Source organism: Oncorhynchus clarkii, chromosome 19 (assembly GCF_045791955.1).
Source record: "Oncorhynchus clarkii lewisi isolate Uvic-CL-2024 chromosome 19, UVic_Ocla_1.0, whole genome shotgun sequence".
NCBI classification, from domain to species: Eukaryota; Metazoa; Chordata; class Actinopteri; order Salmoniformes; family Salmonidae; genus Oncorhynchus; species Oncorhynchus clarkii.
Window position 1 is genome coordinate 49,823,714 of NC_092165.1, and position 18,935 is coordinate 49,842,648.

The 18,935-nt window shown below is 46.3% G+C and overlaps 1 protein-coding gene across 1 annotated transcript in view; it reads right to left on the minus strand.

Annotated features, from left to right (window-relative positions):
* The window catches only part of LOC139374512 (Usher syndrome 2A (autosomal recessive, mild)), a 267,344-nt gene that overhangs the window by 219,398 nt on the left and 29,011 nt on the right, over positions 1-18,935 (minus strand). The window contains exons 11-18 of the mRNA XM_071115513.1: positions 14,065-14,195; positions 6,741-6,867; positions 5,370-5,471; positions 4,288-4,476; positions 3,919-4,049; positions 3,512-3,788; positions 3,198-3,434; positions 2,071-2,151 (exon numbers count right to left, since the gene is read on the minus strand). Of these exons, the coding sequence (XP_070971614.1) occupies positions 2,071-2,151; positions 3,198-3,434; positions 3,512-3,788; positions 3,919-4,049; positions 4,288-4,476; positions 5,370-5,471; positions 6,741-6,867; positions 14,065-14,195 (1,275 nt within the window). The remainder of the gene's footprint in view (positions 1-2,070; positions 2,152-3,197; positions 3,435-3,511; positions 3,789-3,918; positions 4,050-4,287; positions 4,477-5,369; positions 5,472-6,740; positions 6,868-14,064; positions 14,196-18,935) is intronic.

Below are 18,935 nucleotides of genomic sequence, written 5' to 3' on the forward strand. Positions count from 1 at the left end.
ATGTTTGGGGACAGAAGCACTAGATCCTCAGCAAACAGTAGACATTTGAATTCAAATTCTAGTTGGGTGAGGCCGGGTGCTGCAGACTGTTCTAGTGCCCTCGCCAATTCATGTATGTGATCCTCAACACAGGGGACCCACAAGGGTGCGTGCTCTGTCCCCTCCTGTACTCTCTTTTATTGCGTGGCCACGCACGCCTCCAACTCAATCCTCAAGTTTACAGACGACACAACACTAGTAGGCTTGACTAGCAACAATGACAACATGATGCCAGGAAAATAACCTCTAACTCAATGTCAACAAAACAAAGGAGCTGATCGTGGACTTCAGGAAACAGCAGAGGGAGCACAACCCTATCCACATCGAGGGACAGCAGTGGAGAAGATGGAAAGCTTCAAGTTCCTCTGTGTACACATCACTGACGATCTGAAATGGTCCACCCACACAGACAGTGGGGTGAAGAAGGCGCACTAGCGCCTCTTCAACCTCAGGAGGCTGAAGAAATTTAGCTTGGCCCCTAAAACCCTCACAAACATTTACAAATGCACAATTGAGAGCATACTGTTGGGCTGTATCACCGCCTGGTACGGCAACTGCACCGCCCGCAACCGCAGGGCTCTCCAGAGGGGGGTGTGGTCTGCCCAATGCATCACCGGGGGCAAACTACCTGTCCTCCAGGACACCTACAGCCCTCGATGTCACAGGAAGGCCAAAAAGATAATCAAGGACATCAACCACCCAAGCCATGGCCTGTTCACCCCGCTATTATCCAGAAGGCGAGGTTAGTACAGGTGCATCAAAGGTGGGGCTGAGAGACTGAAAAACAAATCAAATTTCAAGGCTATCAGGCTGTTAAATAGCCATCACTAGCTGGCTTCCACCCGGTTACGCAACCCTGCACCTTAGAGGCTGCTGCCCCATATACATAGACTTGGAATCACTGGCCACTTTAATAATGGAACACTAGTCACTTTAATAATGGAACACTAGTCACTTTAATATTGTTTAAATAATGTTTACATCCTGCTTTACTCATCTCATATCTATATACTGTATTCTATTCTACTGTATTTTAGTCAATGCCACTCCGACATTGCTCGATCTAATATTTATATATTTCTTAATTCCATTATTTTACTTTTAGATGTGTGTATTGTTGTGAATTGTTAGATACTACTGCACTGTTGGAGCTAGGAACCCTAGCATTTCGCTACACCTGCAATAACATCTGCTAAATATGTGTACTGTATGTGACCAATAAAATTTGATTTGATTTGATTTAATGCAGAGGATTTTCCCAAGGTTGCTGTTGACTGAGCTGATTTCTGACGTGCTGTTCCTTCTGTTTCCGTAACGTACTTCTGTATGGCCTTAGTGATTCACCATAGTGAAGGCAAAGGCTCAAGTTTTCTGGGTCTCTATGTTTTTTGGTTGGATAAGTTTCTCAATTTCTTTCTTAGGTTTTTGCATTCTTCATCAAACCATTTGACATTGTTGTTCATTTTCTTAGGATGTCTCTCTCTCTCTCCCTCCTCTCTTTCTCTCTTCTCTCTGTCTATCACTCTCTCTCCCTCCTCTCTCTCTCTTCTCTCTGTCTATCACTCTGTCTCTCCCTCCTCTCTGTCTATCACTCTCTCTCCCTCCTATCTCTCTCTTCTCTCTGTATATCACCCTGTCTCTCCCTCCTCTATCTATCTCTCTCTTCTCTCTGTCTATCACTCTCTCTCCCTCCTCTATCTCTCTCTTCTCTCTCTCTTCTCTCTGTCTATATCTCTGTCTCTCCCTCCTCTCTCTCTATTCTCTCTGTCTATCACTCTGTCTTTCCCTCCTCTCTCTCTTTTCTCTGTCTATCACTCTGTCTCCCCCTCCTCTCTCTCTCTCTTCTCTCTGTCTATCACTCCCTCCTCTATCGCTCTCTTCTCTCTCTCTTCTCTCTGTCTATCACTCTGTCTCTCCCTCCTCTCTCTCTCTTCTCTCTGTCTATCACTCTGTCTCTCCCTCCTCTCTCTTTCTCTGATCTCTGAGTGTCAAACATCCTACCAGACATGCATATAATGTTCCAGGTGTTACCTGTTTCCCTGCTGCGCCCACGTTCCCAGGGTCCTGTTGTCCATCCTCCCTCTCCCGACGCCACCACCCTGTACAGGTACTCTACACACACACGCACACACACACATGTGCACACACACATAAAATCATCACATATTCAAGGTTACACACACAAACACGTGATCTATCTGTGCGACTAAGGACGGCTAGTGATGCTGTAAAACACTAGGCAGGTAGACACACACAATGTGTGTGTATATTCTGTTCTAGACACAGACAGACAGACAGGCAGGCAGGCAGGCAGGCTGGCAGGCAGGCACGTAGACAGACAGACATGGTTAGGTAGGTAGGTAGGTAGGTAGAACAGGGGCAGGTAGGCAGGCAGACAGACAGACAGAGGTAGGTAGGTAGGTAGGTAGGCAGGCAGGCAGGCAGGCAGGCAGGCAGGCAGGCAGGCAGGCAGGCAGGCAGGCAGGCAGGCAGGCAGGCAGGCAGGCAGGCAGGCTGACTGACAGACAGACAGACAGACAGATGGGGGCAGGTAGGAAGGTAGGTGGACAGACAGACAGGGGTAGGTAGGTAGGCAGACAGACGTAGGTAGGCAGGCAGACAGACAGACAGGCAGGCAGGCAGACAGACAGACAGACATAGGTAGGCAGGCAGATAGACGTAGGCAGGCAGGCAGGCAGGCAGGCAGGCAGGCAGGCAGGCAGACAGACAGACAGACAGACAGACAGACAGACAGACAGATGGGGGCAGGTAGGAAGGTAGGTGGACAGACAGACAGGGGTAGGTAGGTAGGCAGACAGACGTAGGTAGGCAGGCAGACAGACAGACAGACAGGCAGGCAGGCAGGCAGACAGACAGACATAGGTAGGCAGGCAGATAGACGTAGGCAGGCAGGCAGGCAGGCAGGCAGGCAGGCAGGCAGGCAGGCAGGCAGGCAAACAGACAGACAGACAGACAGACAGACAGACAGACAGACAGACAGACAGAGGTAGGTAGGCCTGTGTGTGTAGGGTACAGTGTGTGTGTAGGGTCCTGTGAGTGTGTAGGGTCCTTTGAGTGTGTAGGGTCCTGTGAGTGTGTTGGGTCCTGTGAGTGTGTTGGGTCCTGTGAGTGAGTAGGGTCCTGTCAGTGTGTGTTACCTGTAAAGGGTTGTACTCCCAAGTCTCTAGCCTGTGTCTCTCGGCCCATGTACACCAGTACAGAGTCATTGCCACGGCAATAGAAGATGCTGTCGGTTGCCGGGCAGCCGTCCAGATTGATCATAACAGAGCGGCGGGTGGAGGCAGACAGACTAACGGCAGAAACATCCGGTACACCAATGGAACCGGTAACGGGACCACTCCGAACTGTTACACCCCTCACACACCCTCCCAGACCTACCCAGGAGAGGAGAGATGGAGGGGGTGAGACGGGGAGGTAGAGGTGAGATAGGTGTGTGTGTGTGAGTTCTCACCATGTCTGTGACTGTGGCTAACCAGAGCTTCATGGTTTAGTTCAGGAGGCACTCCTCCCAGGTAGAGGGGTGAGTCCACCCCCAACTCCCCCCCTGCCACCCCCCTCAGCTGTTCTGACCAATCATTCATGGAGGCTGAGATGACGTCTCCCTGTTTGACCAATGAGAGTTGGTTCCAGCCCCCATCGCAGTAGCTAAGCCCCGCCCACATGCTCAGCTCAGTCATGTGACCACGCCAGGATAGAACCAATGACAGCATTCCTCCTTCCAACTCAGCCTGGGACAGAGAAGAAAGGTTAGTGTGTGTGTGTGTGAGTGTGTGTGTGTGTGTGTGTGTGTGTGTGTGTGTGTGTGTGTGTGTGTGTGTGTGTGTGTGTGTGTGTGTGTGTGTGTGCGTGCGTGCTCACCAGTATATAATCGGAGGTGTGTGTGTTGTAGGAAAACAGCAGCAGAGCGTTGAGTTGGTCCGTCCTGAACTCAAAGGTGATGTCAAAGTCTTCTCCTCCACTGAACACCTCTGGACTCAGCTCTAGGAACCCTAACACAGGACACACACACAATTATTATCCACAATACAACATAACGGTAACAAGTCTCTTGATTCTTACTGTCTTTATACTGTTATACTGTATTTTTAACAAACCTCACTGGTCAGTTACAAGGATATTAGAGGTTATCAAGATTTCACAAAAATGACTTTATTTTCATTTTCTTCTTCAAACCAGGAAGTCACTAGAAAGTGAGGCCTTTTAGTTCTAAACTGTCTTTGTTGCTACCTTGTCCCAAGAAGTGGGCCCCCTCCTCTGTGTGGGCGGGGCATCCTTCCCAGCTCTCATAGGCCACAACCCTCTCTGTGGCTCTGGACCAATCAAGAGGCTGCCACACCTCAGAGGGGCTGTCAATCATCTTCACCTGCACGTCTCTAAGGCAACCAGAGAACCCCTGTTGTACCAGCTGAGCATCACCTAGAGAGAGAGAGAGAAAGAGAGAATAGAAAGAGAGAAGAGAAAAAGAGAGAGAGGAGAGAGAGAAAAAGAGTGAGAGAGGGGAGAGAGAAGAGAGAGATTATGTGAGAGAGAGAAAGAGAGAGAGAGAGAGAGAGAGAGAGAGAGAGAGAAAGAGTGAGAGAGGGGTGAGAGAACAGAGAGATTGTGTGTGAGAGAGAGAGAGAGAGAGAGAGAGAGAAAGAGAGAGAGAGAGAAAGAGTGAGAGAGGGGAGAGAGAAGAGAGAGATTGTGTGTGTGAGAGAGAGAGAGAGAGAGAGAGAGAGAGAGAGAGAGAGAGTAAGAGAGGGGAGAGAGAAGAGAGATTGTGTGAGAGAGATAGAGAGAGAGAGAGAGAGAGAGAGAGAGAGAGAGAGAAAAAGAGTGAGAGAGGGGAGAGAGATTATGTGAGAGAGAGAGAGAGAGAGAGAGAGAGAGAGAGAGAGAGAGAGAGAGAGAGAGAGAGAGAGAGAGAGAGAGAAAGAGTGAGAGAGGGGAACGAGAAGAGAGAGATTGTGTGTGTGAGAGAGAGAGAGAGAGAGAGAGAAAAAGAGAGAGAGAAAAAGAGAGAGAGAAAAAGAGAGAGAGGCGAGAGAGAGAAAAAGAGTGAGAGAGGGGAGAAAGAAGAGAGAAAGAGAGAGAGAGAGAAAAGAGTGAGAGAGGGGAAAGAGAAGAGAGCGAGAAGAGAGAGAGAGAGAAAAAGAGTGAGAGAGGGGAGAGAGAAGAGAGAGAGAAGAGAGAGAGAGAGAGAGAGGAAAAAGAGAAAGAAAGACAAAGAGGGATACTTTTTACATCATTCCAATTCCTTCAATGTTTTCTTAATGCAATATTTCACTAGCAACAATCCAACTATTTTAGATTGTGAGTGTACCTACCTGAGTCTTGTCTGAGTAGAGTGAAGTCCTCTGGTAGCCCCCCGATGAACACCCCTGTGTTTTCCCCAATAATGCTACTGCCGCTGGAAGCAGATGCATTACCTTGAGGGAGGGAGGGAGGGAGGGAGGGAGAGAGAAGAGGTATGGACAGAGGCATATCATTAACTGCATACATATTCTCTCGTGATATATGAGGCTACATAACCATGTTATGTACAATGGTAATTTAGCTCCACTGTAGAACACATAATCAGAGAGAATGAGACAAACAGAGAGAGAACAACACACACAGACTCAGTTTACTGGGTTCCTGTGGTGAGTAGAGGAAAGGTAGAGGAGGAGGAGCGGAGAGGAAGTGGAGGATCGGAGAGGAAGAGGAGTGGGGTGGAAGAGGAGGAGGAGCGGAGAGGAAGAGGAGGAGCGGAAAAGGAGGTGCAGAGAGAAGGAGTGGATAGGAAAAGGAGGAGTGGAAAGGAAGAGGAGGATGAGCAGAGAGGAAGAGGAGGAGAAGCAGAGAGGAAGAGGAGGAGCGGAAAAGGAGGAGCGGAGAGGAAGAGGAGTGGAGAGGAAAAGGAGGAGTGGAGAGGAAAGGGGGGCAGAGGAGCGAAGAGGAAGAGGAGGGTGAGCAGAGAGTAAGAGGAGCGGAGAGGAAGAGGAGGAGTGGAGAGGAGGAGAAGCAGAGAGGAAGAGGAGGATGAGGAGGAGCGGAGGAGGAGAAGCGGAAGAGGATGAGCGGAGCGGAAAAGGAGGAGGAGGAGCGGAGAGGAGGAGAAGCAGAGAGGAAGAGGAGGAGGAGGAGGAGTGGAGAGGAAAAGGAGGAGCGGAGAGCAAGAGGGGGAGGAGGAGCTAAGATGAGGAGGAGGAGCAGAGGAAGAGGAGGAGGAACAGAGAGGAAGAGGAGAAGGAGCGGAAACAGTGAGGAGGAAGAAGAGCGGAAGAGGAGGATGAGCAGAGAGGAGGAGGATGAGCAGAGAGGAGGAGCGGGGAGGAAGAGGAGGAGCGGAAAGGAGGAGCGGAGAGGAGGAGGAGAGGAAGAGGAGGAGTGGGGAGGAGGAGCGAAAAGGAATAGGAGCAGAGAGGAAGAGGAGGAGCGGAAGAGGAGGAGGAGGAGTGGAGAGGAAGAGGAGGAGGAGCAGAGAGGAAGAGGGGGAGGAGCAGAGAGGAAGAGGGGGAGCGGAGAGCGGAGAGGAAGTGGAGGAGCAGAGAGGAAGAGGAGGAGGAGCGGAGAGGAAGAGCAGAGCAAGAGTATTCTAATGATTCTTATCACACAGACGGTGACTCAGATTAACCTGGATAATACCTCAATAGAACACAGAGCCTGGGCTTAACACACACAGTGAATATGATTATCCTAAACACAGTGAGTGTTACCTTGGTATTGATCATCCACAATGATCGTTCCCACGGCCTGTTTCCTGGTTGCCATGATGCTGTGCCACTGGCCATCGTTGTAGCTCCTCCCCCCATCACCCTCCACTCCCACTCCCACTGCCCAGCCCTGGGAGAGGAGACAGAGGTCACATACACACCTACACCTGGCCGTGTGAGTGTTTGTGTGTGTTTGTCTGTGTCTGTATATGTGTGTGTGTGTGTGATTTTTTCTGAAGTATGCATGACATCATCAGTATCGGCACTTAGCAGGAGAGATGGGCACTCTGCAGAGAGAGGTGACACACACACATACACAACAAAGCGGTGCATCTCTGCTGTGTGATGAAGATTTTATGATGAGATCAATATATGTATAAATGCCAAGGTTTATCAGCCTCCTGACACCTTTACTACCCAGCAGACAGCACACGTCTACTTAACAACACCCACCACAACAGGACAGGACAGGGGGAGGACAGGACAAACTCTCTCTCCCCCTCGCTCTCTCTGTCTGTCTCTCTGTCTCCTTCTCTCAATTTTCAATTCAATTCAATATACATTATTGTTTTCATGTTTTGTATGTATGCTGCTTCAACTAATGTGGATAATACATCTGTTTAAGACTGGAGTTGATATTTTACCCTGTCCAAATACAGTGTATTTTCTAGTATCTCTCTTTATCCATCCCTCCTTTCACTCTGTTTCCTTCTGTCCCTCGCTCCTTTCCTCCCTCCATTCATGACTTGCCTAGTTAAATAACGGTTAAATAAAAAATACAAATAAATCAATAAAACATTCCGGTGGTTTCATTAAGGTCCTGTGAGATCAGAGGGAACTATTCTGTCATCCTCCCAAAAAGTGACTTCAGTCTCTCTGTCCATCTGCTGGACTGCTTGGCTGGGTCTAGGGATCACTTTCATTATCTATAGGGCCAAACTACAGTGTGTGTGTGTGTGTGTGTGTGTGTGTGTGGCCTTTATACACTAAACACTAGTATTGTAACTATACCAGATTTTTGACTTTGATACCGATACAAGGCTTAGTATCATGACTCTCCATACCGAAAGGGTAGGAAACAACATCTCCACCGCGCTGATCCTCAACACTGGGGCCCCACAAGGGTGTGTTCTCAGCCCTCTCCTGTACTCCCTGTTCACCCATGACTGCGTGGCCATGCACGCCTCCAACTCAATCATCAAGTTTTCAGACGAAACAACAGTAGTTGGCTTGATTACCAACAACGACGAGACAGCCTACAGGGATGAGGTGAGGGCTCTCGGAGTGTGTTGTCAGGAAAACAACCTCTCTCTCAATGTCAGCAAAACAAAGGAGATGACAGAGGGACCAGCCCCCTATCCACATCGATGGGACAGTAGTGGAGAAGGTGGAAAGTTTTAAGTTCCTCAGCGTACACATCACGGACAAACTGAAATGGTCCAGTCACACAGACAACGTGGTGAGGAAGGCGCAACAACCTCAGGAGGCTGAAGAAATATGGCTTGTCACCAATGCACTCACAAACTTCTACAGATGCACAATCGAGAGCTGCCTGGTACGGCAACTGCTCCGCCCATAACCGTAAGGCTCTTCAGAGGGTTGTGCGGTCCGCACAACGCATCACCGGGGGCAAACTACCTGCCCTCCAGGACACCTACACCACCCGATGTCACAGGAAGGCCAAAAATATCATCAAGGACAACAACCACCCGAGCCACTGCCTGTTCACCCGCTACCATCCTGAAGGCGAGGTCAGTACAGGTGCATCAAAGCTGGTACCGAGAGACTGAAAAACACCTATCTCAAGGCCATCAGACTGTTAAAAAGCCTTCACTAACATTGAGTGGCTGCTGCCAACATATTGACTGAACTCTAGCCACTTTAATAATGGAAATATTGATGTAATACAGTGGGGCAAAAAAGTATTTAGTCAGCCACTAATTGTGCAAGTTCTCCCACTTAAAAAGATGAGAGGCCTGTAATTTTCATCATAGGTACACTTCAACTATGACAGACAAAATGAGAAGAAAAAAAATCCAGAAAATCACATTGTAGGATTTTTTATGAATTTATTTGCAAATTATGGTGGAAAATAAAACAAGCAAGATTTCTGGCTCTCACAGACCTGTAACAACTTCTTTAAGAGGCTCCTCTGTCCTACACTCATTACCTGTATTAATGGCACCTGTTTGAACTTGTTATCAGTATAAAAGACCCCTGTCCACAACCTCAAACAGTCACACTCCAAACTCCACTATGGCCAAGACAAAAAGCTGTCAAAGGACACCAGAAACAAAATTGTAGACCTGCACCAGGCTGGGAAGACTGAATCTGCAATAGGTAAGCAGCTTGGTTTAAAGAAATCAACTGTGGGAGCAATTATTAGGAAATGGAAGACATACAAGACCACTGATAATCTCCCTCGATCTGGTGCTCCACGCAAGATCTCACCCCGTGGGGTCAAAATGATCACAAGAACAGCGAGCAAAAATCCCAGAACCACACGGGGGGACCTAGTGAATGACCTGCAGAGAGCTGGGACCAAAGTAACAAAGCCTACCATCAGCAAGGGCATTAAAGATGAAACGTGGCTGGGTCTTTCAGCATGACAATGATCCCAAACACACCGCCCGGGCAACGAAGGAGTGGCTTCGTAAGAAGCATTTCAAGGTCCTGGAGTGGCCTAGCCAGTCTCCAGATCTCAACCCCATAGAACATCTTTGGAGTGAGTTGAAAGTCTGTGTTGCCCAGCAACAGCCCCAAAACATCACTGCTCTAGAGGAGATCTGCATGGAGGAATGGGCCAAAATACCAGCAACAGTGTGTGAAAACCTTGTGAAGACTTACAGAAAACGTTTGACCTCTGTCATTGCCAACAAAGGGTATATTACAAAGTATTGAGATAAACTTCTGTTATTGACCAAATACTTATTTTCCAGCATAATTTGCAAATAAATTCATTAAAAATCCTACAATGTGATTTTCTGGATCTTTTTCCTAATTTTGTCTGTCATAGTTGAAGTGTACCTATGATGAAAATTACAGGCCTCTCTCATCTTTTTAAGTGGGAGAACATGCACAATTGGTGGCTGACTAAATACTTTTTTGCCCCACTGTAAATGTATCACTAGCCACTTTAAACAATGACTGATATAATGTTTACATACCCTACATTACTCATCTCATATGTATATACTGTACACTATACCATCTACTGCATCTTGCCTATGCCGTTCGGCCATCACTCATCTATATATTTATATGTACAAATTCGTATTCATTCCTTTACACTTGTGTGGATAAGGTAGTTGTGAAATTTTTATATTACTTAGATATTACTGCATGGTCGGAACTAGAAGCACAAGCATTTAGCTACCCTCGCATTAACATCTAACCATGTTTATGTGACCAATAAGATTTGATTTGAAACACTACTCAATACCAAAATGATATTCGATATTCAAAAATAAAATACTGCATTAAATAACAGAATAACACCTTCAATTGTCCTGTGATGCCCTCCCAGGCCCAGTCATGGCTGTGCCCCTGCCCAATCATGTCAAATCCATAGATCAGGGCCTAATGAATTTATTTGAATTGACTGATTTCCTTAGAACTCAGTAAAATCGTTGAAATTGTTGCATGTTGGGTTTATATTTTTGTTCAGTATAATTGTATGTATTAAATTAATAGTTTAGTTCCATAAAAACACTTTGAAGCTCATTTCTGAAGCTTCTATATTGAAATAGCCTACACGGCATAGAAATACAATGGATTTTACGCAGCATACTATGATTCCCAGAGGGCATTTCACTTCCCAGGGTAAACTGCTATGCCCAGGACTGCTGGCCGGCTAGTGGTTACTGCTAGCAAGCCCAGACAAACGTGATGTAGTTTAAATATATTGCTATCAAGTTATGAGTGCATTAGACATTATTTTTGGGTTGTGTAATGATAATATAATACTCACATGCATGTCATGCTGAATATATGTTAATGTCAATGTCACTCAAAAACAATTCAAATTTAGTAGAAGAGCGACAACGTTTCAATGCAAATGTCATATGTAAAATAGTTTTTATGTCATTTTGGAACTAAACCTCCCATGCACTGCGCTGCTTTGTAACACATTTTGCTTAGTTGTTTTGGTGGGCTGTTCCTCATCATCTGCTCTGTAATCAAAGTATTCCCACAGTTTGCTTCTGTAGACAGCTTTCGTCAACAAGCTGCGTGTGTTGAGGTATGATGTTTTAGTTAGAAAAGAAGAAGGAGCCATGCTGTCTGCATTTTTCTCTATCCTCAAAAGTGGTTTGCGCCGTGTCAGCTCCATAAGCAAGTAGCCTGGCTAGCTTCGATTCAGACAAATTACTAGACACTCGACCCTCTCAATCTGTGTATGACGTGAGACACATTTAACAGAAGTACTGAAGCATTTTTCGTGTTCTAGTAAGGAAGAAGAGTTTCGTTATACCGTGCAACACTACTAAACACTCCTTCTAGAACCGATGAATCCACCTCTGCCTTCTCTGGAATAGTAGAGAAAGGGGTTAGGTGTGTGTGAGCCCCACCCTCCCTCTTTAATAAAGTGTATTTGGGAGTGAAAGCTGATGGAGATAGCTATGCCCACTTCCGGTTGCAAGATAAAGAGCACTTCTCCAAAGTGCTGCCCCACACATAAGGCTGCCTTTAGGGGAGTCAGCCCTGGCAACCTTGGGGGGGTTGAACCCAATCTCTTACTGTATTGAGAACACAGGGGGAATTTACTTTGCTAGGGTGGGTTACCACACACACAAACAAATACACACACACACACGCAGACTTAACCAACCTGGCTACCACAGCATTCTGCAGCGATAGTGGGACTATCATTTGTTTTTCAACAGGACAATGACCCAACACACCTCCACACTGTGTAAGGCCAATAAGACCAAGAAGGAGAGGGATGGAGTGCTGCATCAGATGATCTGGCCTCCACAAACACCGGACCTCAAACCAATTTAGATCGTTTGGGATGAGCTGGACCGGCCAACAAGTGCTCAGCATATGTGGGCAATCCTTCAAGACTGTTGGAAAAGCATTCCAGGTGAAGCTGGTTGAGAGAATGCCAAGAGTGTGCAAGAGTGTGCAAAGGTGTCATCAAGGCAAAGGGTGGCTACTTTTTTAGTTACTACATAATTCCATATGTTATTTCATAGTTGTGATGTCTTCAATGTAGAAAATGGTACTATACTGGTACTATATATGGGGCAATTTAGCAATTAGAATTTGATATCTGTAATGGTTATGTAATAAATTAGGCATATAGATAAATGCACACATATTTTCCAGTGCTTGTGTTTGTTTACATTAGAGGATTCGAGCACTCTGAAGAAAGATAATGTGAGCACAGTCAAAGAATGTACATGCCCATCCCTATTGTGGACTTCTGTTAGAAACATACTTCTCTTTGTTACTTGCTACAACATTCAGTTCAGAGCAAGGCCTGGATTCAATCAAAGGCACGTTTTCATCAAGCGTACAGTATATCGTAATTTACAGTAAACACACTCAAACATAAATTACCTTTAAAGGTCAAGTGCAGAGTGATTGTCAACAATCCCAGCCTAAATCATATATGGCTGGGGGCAGGGGTGTGTCATATTCCACACAGATTCCCAGTGCTCCCTAACCAGGGTTTAAAAAGACAACAGTAACTCGAGAGGAGAGGCATGGTTAGTGACAGCTCTAACACTACAGTAGCTAAACATCCCTCTATGAGATTATGTTTCATAAAATGCTAATTAATTCCATCATTAGAAAGTGTGTGTGTGTGTGGTGGTGGGGGGAGCATACCAGTTTCCTGTGTCACGCCAAATTAGGTCCCCCGTGGTGGTAATCCCATTAGGCCTGTTGAATTGGCTAATGGGGGAACTAATGGGGGAGCTATCTGGGGACATTAATCGACTGCGACACCACTTCTAGTTTTAATCACCGAACTAGCCTAACTAAATGTGTTTGGAAAGGCTGCTGCGTAGCTGGAGAAGGAAGAGGTCCTTATTGCGTGTGTGTGTGTGTGTGTGTGTGTGTGTGTGTGTGTGTATATATTCTAGTGCGTGTGTGTGTATGTGTGTGAGGGTGATTATTGTGGAGGAGAGATAGTTGGTGGTCTGACGGACACTCGCGTGAAATCATCTGCCAGCACCGCTTTCATCATAAGAGCAATTGAGTCGAGTGTGTGTGTGTCTGTAGCCTAATGAGCTAGCGATTGGTATGCATGTGCCGTGACTGCAGGGAAGGAGTTAATTGGAGGCTGATACACTTTGAAAGTTTCTCTTGAATGAAGAAACTAAGGGGAGGTTGCCGATAGGATTTATCAGATGAAGAAGTCACAATGTTCCCCTCAACGGAACACAATGTGGGTTTAATAAGTCACAGGAATATGAAAATTATCAGTGACTCAACTGGAAACCTGGAATTCAGACAGAAAATCTCTTTTTACTTTCCTCAGTAATCAGTATTTTTCCCTCTTACTAAAACATCTAGTATCAGACAACAGTTTTTGGGATATACTTATTTTTTTATACACAAATAATAGACTGGTTATCTATTCTATAGTGTCACACCCAGAAGAAACACCTGAAATGTGAAGGTTGAGGGCACTTTAATCTGGCTATGTTTGTAGTTTACCTGTGGGTCGAACCGGAAGGACGGACATGTTTGTAGTTTACCTGTGGGTCGATCCGGAAGGGCGGACATGTTTGTAGTTCACCTGTGGGTCGAACCGGAAGGGCGGACATGTTTGTAGTTTACCTGTGGATCGAACCGGAAGGGCGGACATGTTTGTAGTTTACCTGTGGGTCGAACCGGAAGGGCGGACATGTTTGTAGTTTACCTGTGGGTCGAACCGGAAGGACGGACATGTTTGTAGTTTACCTGTGTGTCGAACCGGAAGGACGGACATGTTTGTAGTTTACCTGTGGGTCGAACCGGAAGGGCGGACATGTTTGTAGTTTACCTGTGGGTCGAACCGGAAGGGCGGACATGTTTGTAGTTCACCTATGGATCGACCCGGAAGGGCGGACATGTTTGTAGTTTACCTGTGGGTCGAACCGGAAGGGCGGACATGTTTGTAGTTTACCTGTGGGTCGATCCGGAAGGGCGGACATGTTTGTAGTTCACCTGTGGGTCGAACCGGAAGGACGGACCTGTTTGTAGTTTACCTGTGGGTCGACCCGGGAAGGGCGGACAAGTTTGTAGTTCACCTGTGGGTCGAACCGGAAGGACGGACCTGTTTGTAGTTTACCTGTGGGTCAACCCGGGAAGGGCGGACATGTTTGTAGTTTATTACCTGTGGGTCAAACAGGAAGTAGGGGCGTCCATTGCGGATCTGCAGAGCCAGGTACTCCTCTTGGTTTCCAGGAGACACAGCACAGAGGAGCAGGCCGTCTGATGCTCGCGTTCTGAAACTCAACCGGAGCCCTGGAGGAGGGGGGCGGAGAGAGGAAAAAAGGAGGAGAAGAAGAGATGTATGTATATATTAGAGCGTGTGAAATCCTTCATTAGGAGATAAAAGGTGATCTGTGCCTGTGTCGAAGGGTTTAGAGTGTGTCCCAGTGGACTCCTCACACACTCCTCTCTACATCCCGCCACAATCCACCTATGTGCATGTGTGTGTGTAATGTATGTATGTGTACGTCTCCTAAACCCACATCCCCTGAGCCCCCATGTACGGCCTCAAATCAGGAAAAAGCATCCTGCTTTGATGCCCCCAGATGGGTATTCATGTCTCCATTTGAGTGTGTGTGTGTGTGCGTGTTCAATCCAATGTCTCCATTAGGACTCCAGGGGAGCACTGGATGCTCAGGCTAAACACATCTCCTCTGGTCTAATCTCTGACTGGTCTCTGTGTGTTAATCTGATAATCTGTACTTAATCTGGGGAGGTAGTGCTGGAGCTCTCTAAGGCACGTCTAACTCCCTCTAACCTGACAGGAGACTCCCGGAAGACAACTCTATCGCTTACTATCTCTCTCCTTCCTTCCGACTCCATCCCTTTATCCCTGCTTTAGATCCTAAACTCGGATACAGGGATAGAGAGACACAGGGATAGAGGGATCGAGGGAACACCCTCGGAATTCTGAGCTCGGCCTCTTTGGGAAAGTCGTCAGTGTGGGAATTTCAAAGGAATTGGGAGAATGATTACGAGTGGCGTTAAACACAATGTGATGGATTCAGAAACTTCTGAATCAGAAATACAACTGAAAAAGAATGAACAAATCCTAAAGACTAACAGAATAATAAAGTACTATCAATGAATAAAGTACTAACTTATATTAAAAGAGGTCAGCATGCAGTAACCATAAAGTGCTGAATTGAAACAAATAAAAATACTGTATATAAACTCACATCCTAGTTAAAACGCGTGACATTCATCTGTGATCTTGTCATCAGTGACACGAGAGGGGCCATGACAGATATGTGACGTACAGTTAGCCCACTTCAACCTCTCTCTCCTCATTTCCCTTTATCTCCTTCCTCCCATTTCTCTCTCTCCTTCCGCCCACCTCTCTCTCTCCTTCTGCCCATCTCTCTCTCTCTCTCTCCCCATCTCTCTCTCTCCTTCCGCCAATCTCTCTCTCTCTCCTTCTGACCATCTCTCATTCTCTCTCTCCTTCCGCCAATCTATCTCTCTCTCCTTCCGCCCACCCATCTCTCTCTCTCTCCTTCCGCCCATCTCTCTGTCTCCTTCCGCCCATCTCTCTCTCTCTCTCTCTCTCCTTCTGCCAATCTCTCTCTCTCTCTCTCCTTCCGCCCATCTCTCTCTCTCCTTCCGCCGATCTCTCTCTCTCCTTCCGCCCATCTCTCTCTCCTTCCGCCCATCTCTCTCTCTCCTTCCGCCCATCTCTCTCTCTCTCCTTCTGCCCATCTCTCTCTCTCTCCTTCTGCCCATCTCTCTCTCTCTCCTTCTGCCCATCTCTCTGTCTCTCACTTTCCAGAGAGGATGTTGACACTCCCTATATAAACCTCCATAGAGAAGAGTACTTATGGAGTACTTATGGATCACAGTGGAGGATTATTATTTTTTGTGGGAAGGAGGACCTTTGTTTTGTATTTGTTCCTGACTGGCAGGGCAGTTTTCTGTCCTGGGTGGGTGATATACAGGGCTAGGCTTGGGGCTGACTATTGACTTATACGTTGGAGGGCCTAGGTTCAGCGTATCTCTCTTTGACTATACAATCGTTTACAGCAGGTTTAAATCATGGTCACACAGAGGGATTCTCGGTAGTCTTAAAGAAATCTACTTCGAAACAAACGTATACACCTCACACACATGGTTTTGGGCTTAACAAAAAGAAGACACCTGTACCATGTCAGATTTTTGTTGTTTAAGTTTTATTATTTATGAAAAATATGAATAATATTCCACCCATGAGGTCAAAGATGGCTCTTTTGGTCATTGACTGCAGGAAAGGGCTACTTTAGCTTCCGTTAACCCTAATGTAGGTAGAGCAGTCCACTAGGGAACAGACCTACCACTACTGAAGACACTGGCAGTAGGGACATAGACATGTCTTAGACAGACACTCATATGGACTCATGGAGACTCACTGTCCTTGGCACAGACATGCAAACATCCTTAGAGTGTTGTGACGGTGATTGACTTGAAGGAAATCCTCCTTCAACAGAAATAGTTGTTGTTGTTAGTCACAACCCACACAATGAAATGCCATTTACTGAAACAAGCAATGGCGTGAGTTGGTGTGACTGCAGTTTAGCTGTAGACTCTTGTACGAATGTTGTTTTGAGTACTGTAAGGCTGTTAATACTATTGTTTGTGTGTACATGCGTGTGTGTGTGTGCATTTATTCAAGGTATTGATGGATATTAGTAATAAAGACTTTATTTTAGAAGCTATGTAAGTTGGCTGTTGGCGTGCCTGTTTGTTCATAGATGTTTATGAAAGCTGTGTGCTCAGCAGTCTCTCCTCTCTCCCAGTTGTGCTCAGCTCTTTCTGATGACAGCTTGCTACTTCAGGTTCAACACACTTCACATGGTCATCCAGCCCAGTCCATCCATCCATCCATCCATCCTCCAGGACAGCCTGAGAGGGAAGAGAGACCCTCGTGGGAGACACCATAGAGACTAGGCTAACTACTCAGCTCTCTGCAGGCAGGACCAGCTATCTGCAGGCAGGACCAGCTCTCTGCATGCGGGACCAGCTATCTGCAGGCAGGACCAGGGGGCTCTGTGGAAACCCCAGCAGGAGTACCTCAGCAATAGGGAGACCCCGGGGGAGACCATACTGTCCATTCACTCTCGAGTAGGATCCACCAGACTGTAGAGACATGTTGGACCACTCAGTCAGCAGTCTGTTCTGGCCACTCAGTGATGTGCTGTACCAGGGGCTCTTAGGAGTGCCCAGCTGGGATAGCCCAGAGTGAGAGAGAGAAAGCGAGAGAGAGAGAGAGAGACTGCCCTAGGAGACCAGAGCGACTTACTTGACCACTCAGTGACTGAGGCAGCTGACCACTCTCTAGCTGGGACACCTTGCGGGGTGAGGCCCCCATGAGACCTGCATCCGGTTTTACGTAAGGGGTTTTACTTAAGGGGTTATACTTAAGGGGTTTTATTCAATCGGGCACTGTTCCTAACCTGACACTGTCACGTTCGTCGTATGAATCGGACCAAGGCGCAGCGTGGTATGCGTACATTCTTCTTTATTTAATAGAATGAACACTGAACAAACTAGCAAAACAACAAAACGAACCGTGAAGCTAATATGAATAGTGCAGACAGGCAACTAAACATAGAACAAGATCCCACAAACACCAAAGGGAAATGGCTACCTAAATATAATCCCCAATCAGAGACAACGATAAACAGCTGCCTCTGATTGGGAACCATATCAAGCCACCATAAACATACAAATACCTAGACCTACAAAACTCTAGACATACAAAACCCTAGACAATACAAAAACTAGCGTATCCACCCGAGTCACACCCTGACCTAACCAAAATATAAAGAAAACAGAGATATCTCAGGTCAAGGGCGTGACAGACACTCTTAAGGGATCTGAGTAGAGTCATGCACAGTTTATGTGTGTGTAAAGTTCATCATACACAGTACATACATACACACTCACACACACACACACACACACACACACACACACACACACACACACACACACACACACACACACACACACACACACACACACACACACACACACACACACACACACACACACACACACACGCAGGCAGGCAGGCAGGCACCAACGCACATGCTTGGAGGCAGACATGCCTGTTGTAATGTTGTAGACTCAACATTCGAGATAAAGGCTATATGGATATAGGACGGACTAATGTGGAGGTTGTTTAAAAAAGGATCTATAGATATCATAACTGGTATCTATTACATGCACAGTGTATTATAATCATAACAGTGAGAGATTAAAAAGAACTTGCCACAATTTGCAACACAATCCTAGAGTCAAACCCTTTCAAATGCCTCATACACAAAACAAACATATTGTCTCAGCAGAATCCATCCTCCTATTTCCCTGGTCTTTATTCCCTGGTCTTTTGTTGAGCACTATTCTATTTGTCATGACGCCAAACAAACAGGGTCTGGCTGGTGTAATCTAGTCAGAACATCCCGCGGATCACTCCAGTCATGTTAGCGTGGCGCTAGCATTAATCAGCCCAGTCGTATTAATGAGAGAGCGGCTAGCGCTAATTACCGCCATAGATTCTGCAGCAGCCCATTAAATATACAAATGACAGAGCTAAAGAGCCCAACCTCTCCTGATTAATCTTTAAATGGAGAAAAACTAATGATGTCTGTAAAGTTTTCCCTCCACTTTGCCTCCGTGCCGACACCGCACGGCAATCAATCAAATTAATTAAGGAAAATAACTTGTATCATTTAACATTTCTTCCGCACGCTACAATAGAGTGTGTAGAGTCAGGATACATTATTCCTTTCTCTTTTTGATTTCTTATTTACACACCGTTTTTGATGTAGTTCATTTCAGTGCAGTTCAAATCTTTGGGATTTGTTTGGTTTAAAAACAGATTCCAATCACATTCATATTCATGCTAAGGCAAAGGTCTAGTTTTTTTTATGTATAAAAAACATCTCTAAATGGATGAATCCATTAAAGAAACCTGCACTCATCTCTCAGGCATTGATTTCATAGTGAAAAGGCTTC